The sequence below is a fragment of the Branchiostoma belcheri genome, unplaced genomic scaffold, assembly GCF_001625305.1.
Source record: "Branchiostoma belcheri isolate BF01 breed outbred unplaced genomic scaffold, Haploidv18h27 scaffold167, whole genome shotgun sequence".
Lineage (NCBI taxonomy): Eukaryota > Metazoa > Chordata > Leptocardii > Amphioxiformes > Branchiostomatidae > Branchiostoma > Branchiostoma belcheri.
In genome coordinates this window covers 54,510-72,735 of record NW_017803124.1, presented here as the reverse complement: position 1 = coordinate 72,735, position 18,226 = coordinate 54,510, and the positions used below count along the sequence as shown (strand labels likewise).

General features: G+C 41.6%; 1 protein-coding gene across 1 annotated transcript; it reads left to right on the top strand.

The window, feature by feature from the left end:
• The first annotated feature begins 1,813 nt into the window (after window positions 1–1,813).
• On the top strand, window positions 1,814–6,380 carry LOC109466434. The gene is made up of 4 exons (XM_019764152.1): window positions 1,814–1,906; window positions 3,290–4,145; window positions 4,283–4,466; window positions 5,381–6,380. Exons 2-4 carry the CDS (start codon window positions 3,306–3,308, stop codon window positions 5,542–5,544), a joined length of 1,188 nt encoding a protein of 395 aa, XP_019619711.1. The 5' UTR covers window positions 1,814–1,906; window positions 3,290–3,305; the 3' UTR covers window positions 5,545–6,380.
• The last annotated feature ends 11,846 nt before the right edge of the window (window positions 6,381–18,226 follow it).

Sequence of the window (18,226 nt, the reverse complement as noted above, 5' to 3'; positions counted from 1 at the left end):
AGAGTTCTGAGATCTCATACCTCCATGAAATATGGGGTTGCTTTGTCATACTTCATTTCAACATGTCTTCATTAATTATGCAAATAACCTCTACATAATATATGCATAGTGGTGCTAACCTTTAAGAAACTTACACATGTCACGAGGTATAAAATTCCCACCATTCACCAATAAGGAGTCACAGAATTTTCACAACCATTATGTAAATTGGGTCATCATTTGCATAATTGGTATCTGTTGATGTTCCGCCTGCCACATGTACAGATTACATGTATATTTGTACCATTATATAAAACACTAATTATGGAATTTCCTCATTAGTTATGCAAATTAGGTCCACATATGGATAATTTACATTCAATTATGCACAACTCTATCTCAGCTACCTACACACCACAAATGAAGAAGTACGTTGTTCCAATCTGGACTTATTGGCTTTGAAAGTTTTTACCAGAAACTAACCTGCTGTTCCAGAACAAACTGCTAGGAGGACCAAACTTACACCACTTATTTCTGACAGGATAAGCTATCTGTCACCAAAAAGTCAAGACCATAGCTTGTTCAGGACAAAAGATACAAAAACCGGAAGTTCTGCTGCAGTACCACGGTCATCCACCAGGAGGCCCATAATTGACCTTGACGTTTGTCTTCCTAAGAATTACCAGCCTACCAAATATCATCACAATCCATAAAGGCGTTCTGAAATCATGCTGACAACAAATGTGCGGAAACACAGACAGACAGACAGACAGACACACACACACAGACGCGCCAAAAACAATACCTCCATTTTTCATGGAGTTAATAACAACGGTAACGTTTCCGGCGTATTTACTGCGCACTTACTTAGAATCTGGTCAGATTTAAACTCCGACCCGGAACCAGAACAAAGCTGCACGGTGGTCAAATCTGGGGTGCTAAGTTCCCACATTCCATAGAATCCGAACAGTGAAAACAAGCCCTTCTGCCTGATTGCCTCGCAACAGAATAAAAAACAACACTTTTCTATAGATAAAAACAGTTTCCTGGACAGCACAAGTCCGCTATCATTTTTTGTGGACATGTAACATGTAGCGAAGCTACTGTCGTATCCTTGGGTGACCTTGAATACTGTAATGATTCTTTACACCTTTGTGAATAACACAATACACACTTTCGGGCGATATGACATGTCTGCAAAACTCGTTCAAACCTGGAAACATGGAGAGTCAAACATACTCCATTTACGGCTCAAAATGACCGTAACGGTTGTCCCGAAAATCGTGTTTTAGGGATTTTTGAAATATGGCCTTGATTTTGAATAATGGGTAATTTAGTGAGAAAAATGTCAAAAAATGCAATTTTTCACCAATATGTCGACAAAAACTAGACTTAAAATCCGAAATTAAAAAATCCCTAAAACACGATTTTTGATCTTATTTCTAGTCGTCGAAAAATACAAAAATCGGGGATCTGGGACAATACACGTAGCCAGGTTTGAACGAGGTATGCCTAAAATCATGACATGACTTGTTCTCGGAAACCCGAAAATAACCGTCTTTCTTATCGAAATTTTAAAAAATCAGTTATTTGACATAAAAAGCTAACATTAAAAGGATGTTAAGACGATAATTTTATTTCGATTTGACGAAATTTATCACTTAATACTATTTGTTTATTTTCAAATGTTTTACGGGTAGCCCAAAACAGGCCAAAATAGCGTCTTGTAACCCGATACCTTTTAGAACGCGCCTAGCAATGGGAAAGAATACCGTAGTGACAGACCGCCGTGCTGTGTTGCCAGTGAACTTTAACCTTCCGTGACGGCAGGTTACGTAACCATAGGCAGACTTTATTACATGCAGAAGATTCTGTGGCGGGTCAGAACTGGGCTCTAACATTGCCGTCCGATTGTGCCTTATAGCTGGTAGGTGGGAATACATTCACTGTACACACTCCAAATCTCCGAGGAACGTTTGCCACTATAGCTAGACCCATTATAGATTATACAAAGCGTATTCTTGTACTACCGAGCATGGTCTGTCATACTGTTGACTGTATGAAAAGACTGGAAAAATTTCGAACGCTTAGTAATACAGGCTTTCTTTCTCTCAGTTAAATGCTTTACCTGGTTTCCAACTTCAGAGTGTTACGCTCGAAAGCTACAAAGAAATTGTTCAGAAAGAAGGCTCGGGGGGCATTCAAAGTCAGGTGGGGTGGGTCCAAAGTACAATTTAGCAGTAAAAATAGGCTGCGTGAAGCAACATGCCAGTGTTGCGCGGCAAAAATGAGCAACAAACTAGGCAATGTCACGCGCTCTGTGTCGTTCTTTGATAGATCAATGATACAACGTCACTATATTTTTATGTAAACACTATATTGGTTATCAGTTGAGTTGACCCTAAAGGTTGAGGTCACCCTTGTGGTAGCAGGACACAGTTTCCGGCCTATGGGGATTTCTATAGTTAAGAACCCCATAGTGAACTACTTTGACGCGGTAAAAATATAGTAGGGTGCAAAAGTAAGGTACAGAATATGTTTGAGTTGTTTGAGTTCAATGTATAAATTATCATGTACAAAATGTGTGAAAATGGTCTCAAGTTTGTCGGCTAGTTCGCTCGTGACGCAATCTTTTAAAAGCGCTATGCGGAAGGTCATGGAACTGCAGCAGGCGCACAGCACTAGGCTGTGACAGTATCAAGGTAGCAGAACACAGTATTAATGGGCGACCCCCGGGTTTGTGACGCGGGTATAGAAAGTAGTGCAGCAAATATTCTTGAAGGCTGGGTAGAAAGCCTGATAAGAGCGTCAGCCAGATGTAAATTGTGCTGTGTGGTGCAGGAATGTATCGGGTTTGAGACTGTATGATTTGAATTGTGAAGGTTTTGCAGTTCGTGTATAAATGCGCCGTATTGCGCAACTGGCTTTCCTAGTGAGTCGGCTGCAGTTCAGGTCACGTCCGTAGAGGGCGATTTCAAAGTGTACGTTACGAGCAGATACGCCGACAGAATTTTTTGGTTTCTAGATATTTTGTAGTTTGTACCTTCTTCTGAAACATATTCGATTTTCGTATTTTTGAAGTGCACCCTGCTATAATTCTTACCGCGTCGAAGTGAGTCATCTTGGGGTCCTTAACTATAGAAATCCCCATAGGGCGAAAACTGTGTTTTGCTACCTTAAACTGCTATCGTCACCGGGTCGCATCTTGTAGTGCGCACCACATAAATGACGGAAATGTAGTCGAAAAGGTCAGTCCATACATTCTGAAAACTCAAAGTATTTCGCAAACATTGTATTTTCGCATATCTAGGGAAATACTCCTGAAGATGGCAACAGCTTCCGGAATCGCCATTCCTCAGTCTGCAGAAGACATCGCCCCCTCCTGGGTGCAGCAGGTACTGCAGAAGGACCTGCCGGGCGTCTCCATCACGGACGTCCATGTCAGGGGATCCATCAGCCAAGGCGAGGGGTTCATGAGCGACATCATCGCTTTTGATGCCGTGGGGATCAGGAACGGTGTGAGTCAGCGATACAGTCTCGTCGCTAAGCTGACAGATTTCAAGCGGCCGTTAACAGTAATGAAAGAGTGGCCAAAGGACGCGCAGATAAAAATCGATACTACTGAAGTCAAGTTTTACTCGGACGTGGTCCCCGAGCTCCTCTCTCTTGCAAACCCAAGCACAGAGCGACAAACCGACAAGGAAGAAACTGACCCTCCTGCTAATTCCTTATCGATCCCAAAATGCTACTTCGCCGCTACCGATCCGAGTTCTATGGTGTCCGTCAGGGTTATGGAGAATCTGAAAACTCAGGGCTTCTCCATCAAACCCGACCGCCAGTCGCTGAGCCGAGATGAGATGATGCTTGCAGCCGGGGCGCTGGCGCAGCTGCACGGCCTGTCACATCGGCTGGAGCTCCGCGTAGGCGTCCCTCTTCGTCAGAAGTACGACTGGATCGTGTCTCTCTCAGATGTCAAAGCTGCGTCAATGCAACTTGCAGGGCCCATGTACCGGGAAGCCGTAAAGGAATTCGCCGCAGTCTTTCCTGACCAGGCAGATCTTGTAGCTCGTCTGGAGAAGTTAAACCTTCAGCATCCAATGATGGAGGACCCGAGGCTTATGGTGCTAAGCCATGAAGATGCTTACGGCAATAACATCATGTTTAAGGTAAGACTTGGTGTCTTCTTTCCTTTCTTGATTGAATCAAAAAATTAGAGGGTCACAATTTTTTTTGGGTTTGTTTTAATTTCTATCAATGTTCTTCAAGATGATTTATTATAATTTTTGTGGTATTTGGTCTTCAGTGCGCTGAGGATGTGCCCACTGATGTGAGGCTGGTGGACTGGCAGGTTGTTGCGTACCTGCCACCGACCTATGACCTGGCGTTCCTGTTTCTTTTAAACGCGGATCCGGACGTCTTCCACCACCACAGGGACGCCATCCTGGCGCACTATCACCACAAACTGATGGAGACCCTGGGTACAGACGGTGAGAAACCGCATCTCAACTATTCACAACATCCGCCAGTACCCCCACACACAACACCCGACTAAGCACATGGGGGGGGGGGACTTTAGCTGCCAAAAGCTCGCTTGCAGTAAAAAGGAGATCGCTTTCTTTTTCCGATGCAGTCCTCTGGAACTCACTTCCTCCTCATGTCAGGAATGCAAAAACACTCAGTGTCTTCAAGACTACCTTTTCTTTACTCAACAGTTAATATGATTTGTTGTTAATTTTCCATTCTGCTTTTCGACATTGATATGCAAATTCAGTTCCATTATTATTTATATCATTTGTCATATTTATTTCGTATGTTTTATGTACTTTATTAGTCTGTTCCGTTTCTTTTATCATTACCCTTTGATTATACTTAAGTTACCTTTTATTATGTTATGTATGTCACAGGGAGCTTTGAAAAACTCCAAAATGGCGATATGCTAACCTGTATGAATAAATAAAATTAATGAAATGAAAAAAGTATCACTGTGAACATTTCCCAGTCAGGCCGTGTTGATTTGATTACATAGATGACATCCACGCGCGCATAAATTTTCGGCGACGACAAAGACGAAAATGTAAAGAAACGAATTGAAGAGTTCTACATTTTTCGCCAGACCATTCAGTGTCATTTGTTGAACCTTCATGACCATGCAAATTTCATAATGAAAGCACCTTTTTTTTGCTAAACTTTTATTTTTTCGCACGCTCGCATTAGTTTGGGGGTTCCCTGTGGATGTCATTTATATAATCAAATAAACATGGCCTCAAATATAAAAGGTGAATGCGTTTTAAATTTCTATTTTATTTCCCGTATGCCTTGCACAGTTATTTATATAATATTAAAATGAATTTAAAAAAAGGACTTAGCAATGTATATTTGCCTTGCCTTCGAATTTCTATAGAATCCTCGGGCCTACAGAGCTACACACTGGAACAGCTGAAGGCAGACTTTAAAGCCGACTGTCCGTTTGGGTTGTTCCACGGTCTCATACGGTTGAGGGGCCTTCATGCAGATCGAGGTTTGCTGCAAATAATCCAGGAGATCAAGGAGTGGGGAGTTATCTAGATATACACATGACCGATAAATAGACTCTCCGCGAGTACTTGCTTTTTTTCAATAATTTTATTCAAGAAAATAGAATAAATATTATACAAATAGACAAAAAGTACATGGATTACAATAAGCTACATAAAGACGGCACATTTAGTCTTGATAAACAAAAAACAATGCATGTCTTTTCTATGGTTTAAACAAAACTATAGATACTACATAGTACTGAAACAAGAATAAATTAATTTATAATTGTTGATACATGTATAACAACAAGGCAAAAAGAAATAATTAATTCGAACATAATGCAATTTTATAGTTGGGGTGATTAAGATTCCTGTCACCATATATGTAAATGTATTGTGTGAGAATCAACAGAGCAGACCTAGAGCAGACCAAATTATGCGAAGGTAAACATTATGCATTTGCTTTGCAAATGTAAGCTTTGTAGTTGTTGTATCTTTTACTTTGATGCGGTGAAGTATTTAATTCCCTTTACACGTGATGGTGGCTGTGTATATGTGATGTTCCCACTGGATCAAAATTGTAAAACGTTTGCAAACTTTTTTTTCAAAGTTGTCTCAGTGACAAATGGATGTTGTAGTAGGTGTGAATATACCTAACACAATATAGGCACCATTTCTCGTCGATCTAACGAGGTTGATGATGTCAAAATTTGAAAATGTTGGAATCTTGTTTTTTTTGGGCTCGCCTTGTTTTTTGTTTCGTCATATCGCATTAGATTCTTCTAGGGAGGATGTCAACTATAAAACTTAAATTGCTGTGACTTAGAAAGTTTATTGCAAGTTTCTGTCCAAAGACTAATCGTAGAAAACATAGATAAAATACCAGTGAAACAGAGTACAACACAAAACAGGATGGGGGTAACCAGGATCTAAAGGGGGAACGGAAAAGGGATCTGGCAAATTTCAAACTTAGGTCCTCCCTCCTCTTTTCAAGGGAGGGGAGACCTAGGTTGGATAAGGCGTCGTTATAGCATGTGTACTCAGGACCAAGGGTTATCCGTAATGCACGTTTCTGAATACGCTCAATCTTCCTGGTTACCTTCGCCAAGAAGGTTATGTTTTCAGTAGCGTTTGTCTGTGTGTGGGTGTGTATGTGTGTGTGTGTGTGTGTGTGTGTGTGTGGTTTAGCAAGATAACTCGAGAAGCAGTGGATGGATTGGAATGAAACTTGGTAGGTGGGTAGGTCTTCATGAGACCTAGAAATGATTAGATTTTGGGCCCCCTGGCGGCTTTCCTAGGTACTGCAGCTGAACTTCCGGTTTTGATATTTCATGTTTCTGGACATGCTAGGGTCACGAATTTTGGTTGGTAGATAGCTCTTGGGATAGGGAAGAAGTGACATGAGTTTGGGTCCCCTAGCGCCTTGTTCTAGAACTGCAGGGGCATTTGTTAGAAAAAAATTTGAAGGACGATAACTCAAGAACAGGTTGACGTATTGTCGTGACTTTTGGTATGTAGGTAGTTGAAGTGATGCTTGACATAAGCATATGGCAATTATGCAAATCAGGAGCTAATTTGCATAATTAATGAGGAAATTCTATAAATCTGCTTTGTTCGATAATAGAACTATGAAACACTTGTGGCATCTACTTGAGAACGAGAAAAACATCTGAGGATATAGATTATGTAAATGAGGACCTAATTTGCATAATTAATGGGAAATCCTTATAATTCCATAGTTGTAACTGCTGCACCCCGAATCTATACTTGCCACATTTGGAAGTTAAGTGAAGGTGAACATCAATAAACATAATTTATTCAAATCATGACCTAATTTGCATAATTTATGTGGAAGTGCTATAATAGCCTTTTTGTTAAGAGAAGGCTGTCATTGGGTGAAAAATATGATCAACTGATATAATCCATGCAAATGAGGCTCTTATTTACAAAATCAATGATTAAAATTGTATAAATCATCACCCGCAAGGGTTAACATTATTTGGCGAAGGTATGAGATCGTGGAACTCTTGTTTGTAGTGCCGTAATGCCGGAGGTCCAGATGGGTGCTGCTTATTCAAGAATCAGAACATGCAAACAGACTAATCAGCTCACTGCCCCCCTCCCCAGATCAAATCAATATAAAAATAGCCCGATACCTTATCTTACGAACCTATTAAACAAATATGGCACATAGTAAATCTCCCATGACCAATCCTATCAAAATTAGTTTTTATGTAACATACTATAAAATTATTATTTTTTACACTGATGATATTGATTACTTATTGGTTGATATTGTGAATATTGTTTTAGTATAAGTTCATTTTACGCTCTTTTTTAGTTGCCTATATGTTTATTATTAACTGTTAAATACTCGTTTAAGTTGTCTATTTGTTACTCGTAACTGTGCAATATTTGTCTCTCTGTTTTTAAACACTAGCATGCAATTCAGAGCTACTTTTTTTAGTTGCGCTGCCACGTGCTAGCGATTGTACTTATTGATCAATCAATAAACAATTATTATAATTGTAAAAGCGGCTGAATAAATTTTCATTTGTTTTCTACATATAATAAAAGGCAATTGTCTGGAATTTTGTCTGAAGGATTTCACTTTACTTTTGTAAACCATGGAAAATGTCTTTCCCAACAATTTTGTTTATTTGTTTATTTGAATTTACTTCAAGATATACAAGTGGAAGGGAGGACAAAACAGGTGCGTTGACACCTTTACAAGTTGTCCTCCCAAACACAACATACAGAATATAAAAGCAGATGACATTATTAAATGCAAAACAAATTTTACTATTGAACAACAATAACATCAAATATTGTACATCAACATCAAGTATAATACATTAAACATAAAAAAAACTGTACAATGCAATTTCAAGGTATATACACATGTAATACATTATTTACAAAAATAGCAATGGTTAAAAACTGTGTGGCAACACTAGTGAGGTCGTAATGCCGTGCAGGAGGCGCACCCACATGACATGGACCATGAGCAAGGAACGTCAGAGCTGTAGTAGGCAGTGAATCTACTGAAAGTGGCTCTATATAACAAGAGATTTCTTAAATGCCAAAATGTTGGACAGTTGAGTGGCTTGTGTACCAGAGTTACGGAGGTCAGGACTCAGCTTGTTCCAGAGCAGAGAAGGGAGGACCTAGAAGTGGGGTGTAGTGAGCTTTCTTAGAAAATAAGAAGAAGTACACGAAGTCTGTGCCCGAGCATTTTTCAACGTTGTAAAATGTGCATATTATGCTTCGATTAGACACGAACTGTCATTTCTCCCCAGAACTCCGAGGCTTTTCAAAAATAATCTATTTTAATATGAAGTAATAGAAGTGGCGTGATTTTATCTTATTGTTTTTAATGATATATGTTCCGACTTGTTTCAACTGCGTCTTAAATATGTACTGTTATCTGTAATTTGCTCTATATGATCCCGTTATTCGACAAGTACGATTTTAATGGAAGAATCAACAAATTTCATGTGATCATACAATGCTGTATGTGACATGCATGCTGATTACAATAAATCTGAATTCTGAATCCAAAGGAATGTTATGTCAGGTTGGATTGGTCGTACACTTGTATTTGGTACAGACACCCCAATCCTCGCAGGTCCGTACAAAATACTATTGAACGTAAAGTCGCTCTACTTGCTGATGTGGGGAAATCAAGGGCAGAAGACAATTGGCCCCGGTGTGAAAATAATGATCGTTTTGGTAATAATAAAGGTGATTACTAGTTGTCCCAGTTAAATCGTAGAAAAATTCTAATGATGACGAGGCCGACAGAGACTATTGCCATGTTACAGTCAAAGTCTGCTTCTTTATTACTTTCTAATTACATATGATAATCATATTTGCTGGTTAGATTACATTGTAGATTTTGATTTTTTTTTAGTTAGCTCATACTCATCGCAGTTTCGAAATCAGGGATATCGGGGCCAAAACATACGGAACAAGAGTTCCGAGATCTCATACCTCCATGAAATATGGGCTTGATATGTACATGTAAATTTCTTCTTTTATTATGAAAAGTACCTCTGCATTAACATAATATATGCATCGTGCTGTTAACTTTTGATTAACTTACATATGTCCCAAGTATGACATTCCCATCATTCACCATTAAGAAATCATAGAATTTTCGCATTAATTATGCAAATTAGGTAATCATTTGCATAATTGGTATCAGTTGATGTTGTTGATGAAAATATGTTGTTCCTATCTGGACTTATTGGCTTTTAAACATTTCGCCAGAAAGTGACCTGTAGTTCCAGAACAAGCTGCTAGGGGGACCAAACTCACATCACTTATTCCTGACAGGAAAAGCTATCTGTCACCAAAACATCAAGACCATAGCATGTTCAGGACAAAAGATACAAAAACCGGAAGTTCTGCTGCAGTACCAAGGTCATCCACCAGGAGGCCCATATTTGACCTTGACCTTTGTCTTTCCAAGACTTACCAGCATACCAAATGTCATTACAATCCATAAAGGCGTTTTGAAGTTATGCTGACCACAAAGTTGCGGAAACACACACAGACAGACACACACACACACACAGACACACAGGAGGCACGCCAAAAACAATACCTCCATTTTTCATGGAGGTAATAACTTAGGGAGGCCTAACACGGGTGACGGCGCGTCTGCAAATCTGTGGCGAACCCTTTCAGGGTGCTCCGTAGAAAAAAAGGATACAGAGATTTTTTATACTCTAGACCAAATTGATAATCAAAATTAAAGAATGCACATGTTCATTTCTCTAGAACAATGTCTCTCAGACGAAGGCATGAGATCTCCGTCCTCTAGTTTCATATGTATGAATGGATTAATATTATTTTAGACGCTTGCAAACGTAGGAAAGTTTGTTGTGGCATTTGAAGTCTTCCCACTGACCCCTTTTCCTCCTTGGCCCGGCTTTCTGTCGAAAACGTCACATACATAGACAAGAGACAGTCAGACTTCTGGTGTATTTTGCAACTGTATGGAAGGGGAGATTTATGCTTGATATCATATTTACAAAGTGCACATACCTGACGACCTCATACCACATCCTACTTACACTCTACTCTCCAAGCAGAGGTTTGGGTTTTGGGGGTATTTTTAGCGTGTTTTTAGGCTTTTTTATCTGGGTTTCTCTTTTGCATTGAATTCTTTTTCCCACCAAACCCAACCTCTGCCAGCAGTCGAAAGCTTCCATGGGCTATAAACCTAATCACTTCAACACATTTCAGTCGTTCTGCAAGTAGGTGTGAACCAGACGCATGAATAGACACAGTCAGCAGGAGGCAGGTGGCCAAATGAATGCCTTTCTGACTGGCTGGATGTGTGATAATCCACCACAATAAAATGGATATCCCTAATGATAGTTTGATGGTTCCCGGTGAGGAGCACTGTCACGTTTCTTGAATAGGTTTGCCCCGCCCCGGGGTGAGTGCCGGCAGAGGTTCGGTTTGGTGGGAAAAAGAATTCAATGCAAAAGATAAACCCAGATAAAACACGCTAAAAATACCCCCAAAACCCAAACCTCTGCTTGGAGAGTACTTACACTCTACTCTGCTTACACGCTTTATGTGATTGCAAGATTTACGCTGTCAGGTCTTTTCATCTTAAGTCTTGTTTTGACAGCTGGAATGAACTTTACCCCTTTTCCTTTTAGTAATTAGGCCACAGCAAGTAATTTTTATGGATGACATCCTTCGGAAACTCCAAATCTAATGGGAGCAGGCGAAAAAAAACAAGGCGGCCCGACAAAAACAAGGTCCCTACAATGTAAAATGTTGGCTCAATCATTGTACAAATGGTTTTGATTCAGTGGGAACATCACATATACACAGCCAACATCACACATACACAGCCGTCAAAGTAAGAAACAAAACATTAAATCTGAACTTTTTCTTGTCTCCTCTCTTCATAATTATCTGCCATCCACCTTCCGGCATGGCGACAGATATCTTTGCCCATTTTCGGCATGTTGACCACTGTCAGAAGTCAACAATTTTTTTTTTCAAAATCAGGCGAAAATTAATGCGCGCGCTGACGTCATCCATAACAATTACTTGCTGTGGCCTTATGATCGTTCACACAAAATATTTTAATTTAAGAGACTAATATATATAGTATATTAATATATACTTTGTAGGTATTAAGAGTGGTTTGATAAGACCAGCTGTAGTTTACTGTTTTGTACTATTTCATCTGTACCTTTATCATATTTTCAATAAAGTATAATTGAGTCAAAAGAATTCAGGTTGATAGTTGCACCTCATCAGCCTGTAACAGAAAATGTTGCCCTTTCTTCTTAATTTAGTATATAGAGATGTGGAATAACGTTTAGTATTTCTTACACAACTCACATGAATATGTCTATATTCTTATATTACATTGATAGAAAGGATCACATATACCGGGTTCCCTATTACTAGTAATCCATCCTGCACCTATGTATGGCGCATAATGTGCATCTTCATTTCTGTGGCCGCACAGTTGTGCACTAACCACAGCTCGGGGCTAATCTACTAACCTGGGAGACATCCGCCTTTGTGCCCACTAGTCCACTGGTACTGGTGTGTGTTTAAACTCTTCCCAAATGCAGTATATATAACATCTTTTTAAATATGTCATATATACTGCATTTTTAAAAAGTCTTTGATATGACTCGGCCGGGGATCGAACTCACGTCCTACCAAATGCGAAAGGCAAAAACTCTTCCCACTTGGCCATTGCATCGGTTTCTATTCTATGAATCGAAGGGAATGAAACTATATCACTTACCCTGAAGTACAGAGCACCGCAGTTCTCTCCTGTGGCTCTTGGAACTGGCTTCCCCTTAGCCCAGTTCCGGTAGAAAACAGGTGACCCATCCGCCCACTCCCACCTTTTTCCTGCTCGACGATTCAATCCAAACCAGACAAGAAATCGACCCAATTTCCCAATTGACCCTGTAGGTGCTGCCATTAAAGGAGAATATACTGCAATTTACCAATCAATGTGCATGTTTCAGAGTAATAAAACAGAATTTTTAAAATGGTTTATTGGCCAAACATCACCCGTGCAATTGCAGCCTTTTAGTGCTGAATTGATGCAGGGTTTACAATGGTACAATGATACAAATGGTAATAATACACATAATAATACACATAATGATACATGATACATATTTGTTCCACATTTTTGTGGAACTGCCGCAAGGATCTGTGCGGCTGCCATTTGGTGCCACAAGGTGACCTCAATACGGCTTTCCCCAACCAAAGTTAGGCACCCATTCACACCTGGGTGGAGTGAGGAAAGTCGTGTAAAGTGCCTTTCCCAAGGACACAACGCCGGGCGCATGTCCAGACATGTCCCGGGTACGACTTGGGATTGAACTCAGGTCTCCCGATTGACAGTCGAATGATATACCACTACGCCACCCGACGCCACAGAATGGCGCATACATGTTAGAGGCATCAGATCCAATTTCATGCAGAGCGGCAAAACTCTCTACCACGGTCTCTGACGGAAAACGTAGCTTCTTTCGTATCGTATGTTGATTCTAGCTATTCATGTCCAATACCGAAAAAATGGATTCTTGTGCAGGTTACTTTGGGGCTTTTTCAAATGCTCCAAGTATGACATAATGACGAAAATGTGCCAGGAAATGGCATTTAATCAGATTTCTTCATCCAGATTTTTTTTTCTTTTGTCGCCCTGAAATTGCATTGGGTGCCTTTAAGAAAAAGCAAAGAGGAAAAAGACTTCTTACCATGAGCAATCAGACCTTTAATGAAGTTGTTCTCTTCCTTGTTCGTACTAGAAGCCAGATTTGCACCGAGTTGGCCGCACAGTGCCTGTGCTTGAGTCCACCTGGCTCGGTGCTTCATAAGCTTGTAGCAGTGGTTATCGTATTCACTCCACCCGCTCTGGCATTGCCGAGCTACAAAAAACAAGACTGCGATTTATACTTGTGATCAGGTACTGCTTTGTTACAGTAAAAGCCAGCTTCAGTGCACAGTGAACCAGTAACACCTAGTTTCCGAGCACAGTGAACCAGTAACACCTAGCTTCAGTGCACAGTGAACCAGTAACATCTAGCTTCAGTGCACAGTGAACCAGTAACACCTTCCGAGCACAGTGAACCAGTAACACCTAGCTTCAGTGCACAGTGAACCAGTAACACCTAGCTTAAGTGCACAGTAAACCAGTAACACCTAGCTTCAGTGCACAGTGAACCAGTAACACCTAGCTCCAGTGCACAGTGAACCAGTAACACCTAGCTTCAGTGCACAGTGAACCAGTCACACCTAGCTTCAGTGCACAGTGAACCAGTAACACCTAGCTTCAGTGCACAGTGAACCAGTAACACCAAGCTTCAGTGCACAGACGTTATATTAGCCCTGATGAAGATGAAAGAGGTCACCGAAACGTCGGCTCTTTTTTAAGAGGGGTTGTAAGTAAATAACTTTGTTATTCCATTATTCACCATTTACTGATACTAGCAGTATTTATCTTAATGCACCTGAGTAGCAAAGTTAACTATATAACGTTGATTTATTAGGCTGATAACACTCATGTATGCAGCCAGGACTGCCCAACTAGCCGGAGGCTATTATAAAGGGCTAGCCCTCACAACAATAACATAAACAATTCGGAACAGTTAACAGTTAACGGTGTCAGTTACAATTCAGATAGACATACTATTACTACATAACAGATGTTGTGGCGAAACGTTAACAAGCTAGAATATCCGGCCTGGTCGTCGTGCGTTTACTACAATTACATTTATATGTCAGGTTAATAAACTATTACATAACAGATGTTGTCCACTATATTTACATTGCCAATACAATATTATTCTATTGAACTATTTACTAAGTAGGTGTCGTCAAGTATTTATCAAGTATTGTCCATAGTTTCTTTTTAAAGGAGCTGATGGAGCGGGTTGTTCGAGTTTCGCTAGGGAGAGTATTCCAGATAGTTATAGCCCTGATTACAAATGTTCTCTGGGATCTGGTGGTTCTACAAACCGGTATGGATAAGTGTTCACTATTCCGTAAGGGATACCGGGATTCTGTGGCGGACGCTCGCGCTTGAGGTAGCAGACTTTGCAGGTGTGGAGGACAGCGACCGTTCAACAGTTTGTACATGGTTACTGCAGTGTGAAACTTGCGTCGAAACTGGAGAGATGGTAGAGACAGTTCTATGTAGAGACTATTGTAGGAGGGGTATGGGATCCCAAAGTGACCACTGATAAGCCTGGCTGTTTGGTACTGAACAGATTCTAAAGTCCTTTGGTCACGTAAAGTGAGGCCAGCCCAGACAATATCCGCGTACTCTAACGTAGGTCTTGTAATGGTGATGTACAGCCGGAGCAGTAAGTTTTGGGGAATTTTCCTTCTTAGGGCACATAACAGTCCTGAAGAACGTCTTGCTTTGTTAGAGATGACCTCGATGTGCTGTGACCAGGACAGGGTATTCGTGAGAGTGACGCCTAAGTGTTTGTGGCTGGTGACAACTTGCAGTACAGTTCCTCCTAGGGTCACAGGGGGAATCGGTTGTGGTAGAGTACGAGTTGTAATGAACATGACTTTGCACTTGTCTATGTTAGCTTCTAGTTTCCATGTAGATAGCCAGGTCGACACAGTACTCAACTCTCGGTTCAGTGTTGCAACTACGCGATGAGCAGAATGATGGGAGAATGACAGAGATGTGTCGTCGGCAAATAAGTTGGCCAGACAATGTGTACGGCTGGTGGCAAGGTCATTGATGTAAAGAATGAAAAGCGTTGGTCCTAGGACGGAACCTTGCGGTACTCCGGCTAATGGGGACTTCCAGGTAGACGTTGCACCCTGGATGACCACTCGTTGTTTTCTGTCCGAGAGGTAACTGGAGAACCAGTCATGCATAAGTCCACTGATTCCATATGATTTTAGTTTGGACAGAAGTCCTGCGTGCCAAACCTTATTAAAGGCTTTCCGAAGGTCTAGAAATACACAGCCCACTATTTCTCCTTTATCCATTGCATCAGTCCACTCCTCTACCAGTCGAGTCAGCTGGAGGGTTGTATTGTCAAGTGGTCGAAACCCGCTTTGGTTGTCAGTTAATATCCGGTTCACGTGAGCCGTTAAACGTTTGTTAACAAGTGTCTCTAGAACTTTTGAGACTGTGCTAAGCAAGGATATGGGCCTGTAGTTGTTTGTGAGGTGGCGGTTACCAGCTTTGTGAATGGGTGTTACGTTAGCCTTTTTCCATTCTGTGGGAACTTGGCCAAGAAGGAGAGATTTATTGTACAGACGAGTTAGAGGAACTGATATCGGGTCGGCAACTAGGCGTAATAGCCTCGGAGTGATCTTGTCATGACCACCTGACTTTCCGACTTGCAGGGTGCGCAGTTGTTGGCGTACCTCTTCCTCTGACAACTGAAGCGAGTCTAGAACAGATTCGGGAACAGTGGTAGGTTGGAACGTCGGGATTGGATCGCTTCTGCCAGGAAGGTCTGTTTGTTTGATAAAGAAATCGTTCAGAGCATTGGCCTTCGCTTCCGGGGTTTCTAGTATTACCGAGTCGACTTGAAGGGCCGGGATGCCTGTTGAGGTCTTTCCTAGTGCAGATTTGGCATAAGTGAAGAACCGTCTGGTGTTGCCGGTCTCCACGTCGTTCACGAGATCCTCAATGTATACTGTCTCCGCCCTTCTTGTGAGATTGGTCACAAGATTTCTTTGTCTTCTGTAAGTGGCCCAGGCGTCCTCGGTGTTCAGCCGTTTTGCCCTGGAGTGCAGGCGGTGTTTTCGACGGATAGCGGCTCGGATTTGTTTATTGGAGTATATCCACGGCTTAGCTGTCCGGGTAGTCGAGATAAGCTTGTGAGGAATGTGCCGTTCGCATATAGCAATAAACATGCTGTACCAAGAATCCCATACGTCATCCATAGAGTCGAAGATGAGATTTATATCCCAGGGGGCTGTTGCGATGTCTTGATGAAGGGCCTCGATGTCAGCTTTGTCGTATAACCAAACTAGACGTTTACCGCTGTGCTGGCTTGCCTGTATGGTAAGCGCTGTGGCCGTTATTAGATGGTCGGAGTCGCCAAGAGGCGCTAGTGTACCCGTCTGGTAACACTTTGCTGGATGAGAAGTCGCTATCAGATCCAGTAGGTTCCCTCCCCGAGTCGGTTCATGAAGCACCTGTTCCAGTCCATGATTCAAGAAGAGGTTTTCAAGTTGACGCCCCGGGTTGTCAGTCGTGTTGCTGGCTAACCAGTTGCTGTTCTTAGCGTTGAAGTCTCCGAGAATGACTTTAATAGACTGTGTTTGGTTCGTGGCTAGTCGCACTTGACCTTCAAAAGAGTCGAAGAAAGTGTCATCCGCCGAAGGCGGTCGGTATGTACAGTTGATTAGAAGACTGGTGTTGGCCTTTGTAATTTCACACCATATAGATTCTAACTCATCAGTTTCCAGATCACAACGCCTTGTATTGTACAGGTAATCACTGACATAAATCATAACGCCACCTCCGCGTCTGTTTCGGTCTTTGCGGTGCGCCTGGTATCCTTCCAGTGCAATGTCGCTGTCAGCTATTTCATCGCTTAACCAAGTCTCTGTTATGCATAAAATGCCAAATTGCATGGTAGATGATAAGGATCTGAGTTCATCTATCTTAGGAAGTAAGCTCCGAGCGTTGAGGTGTGCTATTGTCAGTAGGTTTTTGGAGTTCGAATTCAGGAGAGTTTCGGACATGTCTGACGCAGGGTCACATGTTGTATTATGGCTCAGTGTGGGATCCATTTGCATAGTCAGGTCGAGTTGAGTAGCTTGTGTTGGCACATTGTTAGTTCCTATTCGCAAGGACAGAGCGACTAGAAGCAAAAACCAAATCGATTTCAGAATGTGGTCGAACATTATGTCAGTTACTTGGCACCTTTCCTCCCCCTTTTCCGCGAGGACGAGGCACTTTTGGTCTTATAGGTCACTTCGCGGTTACCAGAAAGGGGGGACACTTTGCCTGTCCCCTTTGCCGTCTTGCCTGCCTCTTTCTTGATCTTTTTGTCGGGTCGTCGTGTTGTATTGGAGTCTTCCGACTCACTTGGGCTTGACTCACTTGGGCTTGACAGAGGTCGTTTGATGGCGCTCTCATCTTCTGACGAGTACTCAGAGATGTGATCGCCAGATTCATCCAGTTTGAGGTCAAGACCATCGGCCGACTGGGCGATTTCCGTATCCTCTGTATCGGACATTTATGCTCTTACAAGCTAAGCAGAGACCATGTATAAAGCACAGATATATCTGACTATACAAAATTTAAGTAGATATATCACAATATATACCTGGTACCTGGTACACAATAGGTACCTGGTGTGGCTTTTAGCGAAATAGCTGCTTTTGGGGGATGCTGATTTTATGACGGAATTCGACTAAAAAATATCTAAAACCAGCCCACGATACGAAACAAGCAACTGTTTTCTGTCGTATTTGTGCCTCACAGATATCAGTATGCTATGGGATATAGGATTAATTCAACTTTAATACTACGTGAAAAATGACCAGACTTTTAGGTGCCTGTGACAAATGGATGGTGCCAGCTGTCCACCGGACATTCAGCCCGATGTTATGACGTACATCCGCTCATTATCCATTTCCCCTTTAATTGGCCCTTTTGAGGCTCCACTAGACGTTGATGACAAGCCCACTCGTCCTACAGGCTTGCTTCACAAAATCTGTAATCAAAGCTAAAGCCT

Excerpts from the sequence above, each read along its gene's own strand:
- LOC109466434 (XM_019764152.1), top strand. The coding sequence starts at position 3,306 with ATGGCAACAGCTTCCGGAATCGCCATTCCTCAGTCTGCAGAAGACATC. Across the intron at positions 4,146-4,282 it reads GCAATAACATCATGTTTAAG|TGCGCTGAGGATGTGCCCAC; the intron begins GTAAGACTTGGT and ends TTTGGTCTTCAG. Across the intron at positions 4,467-5,380 it reads GGAGACCCTGGGTACAGACG|AATCCTCGGGCCTACAGAGC; the intron begins GTGAGAAACCGC and ends GAATTTCTATAG.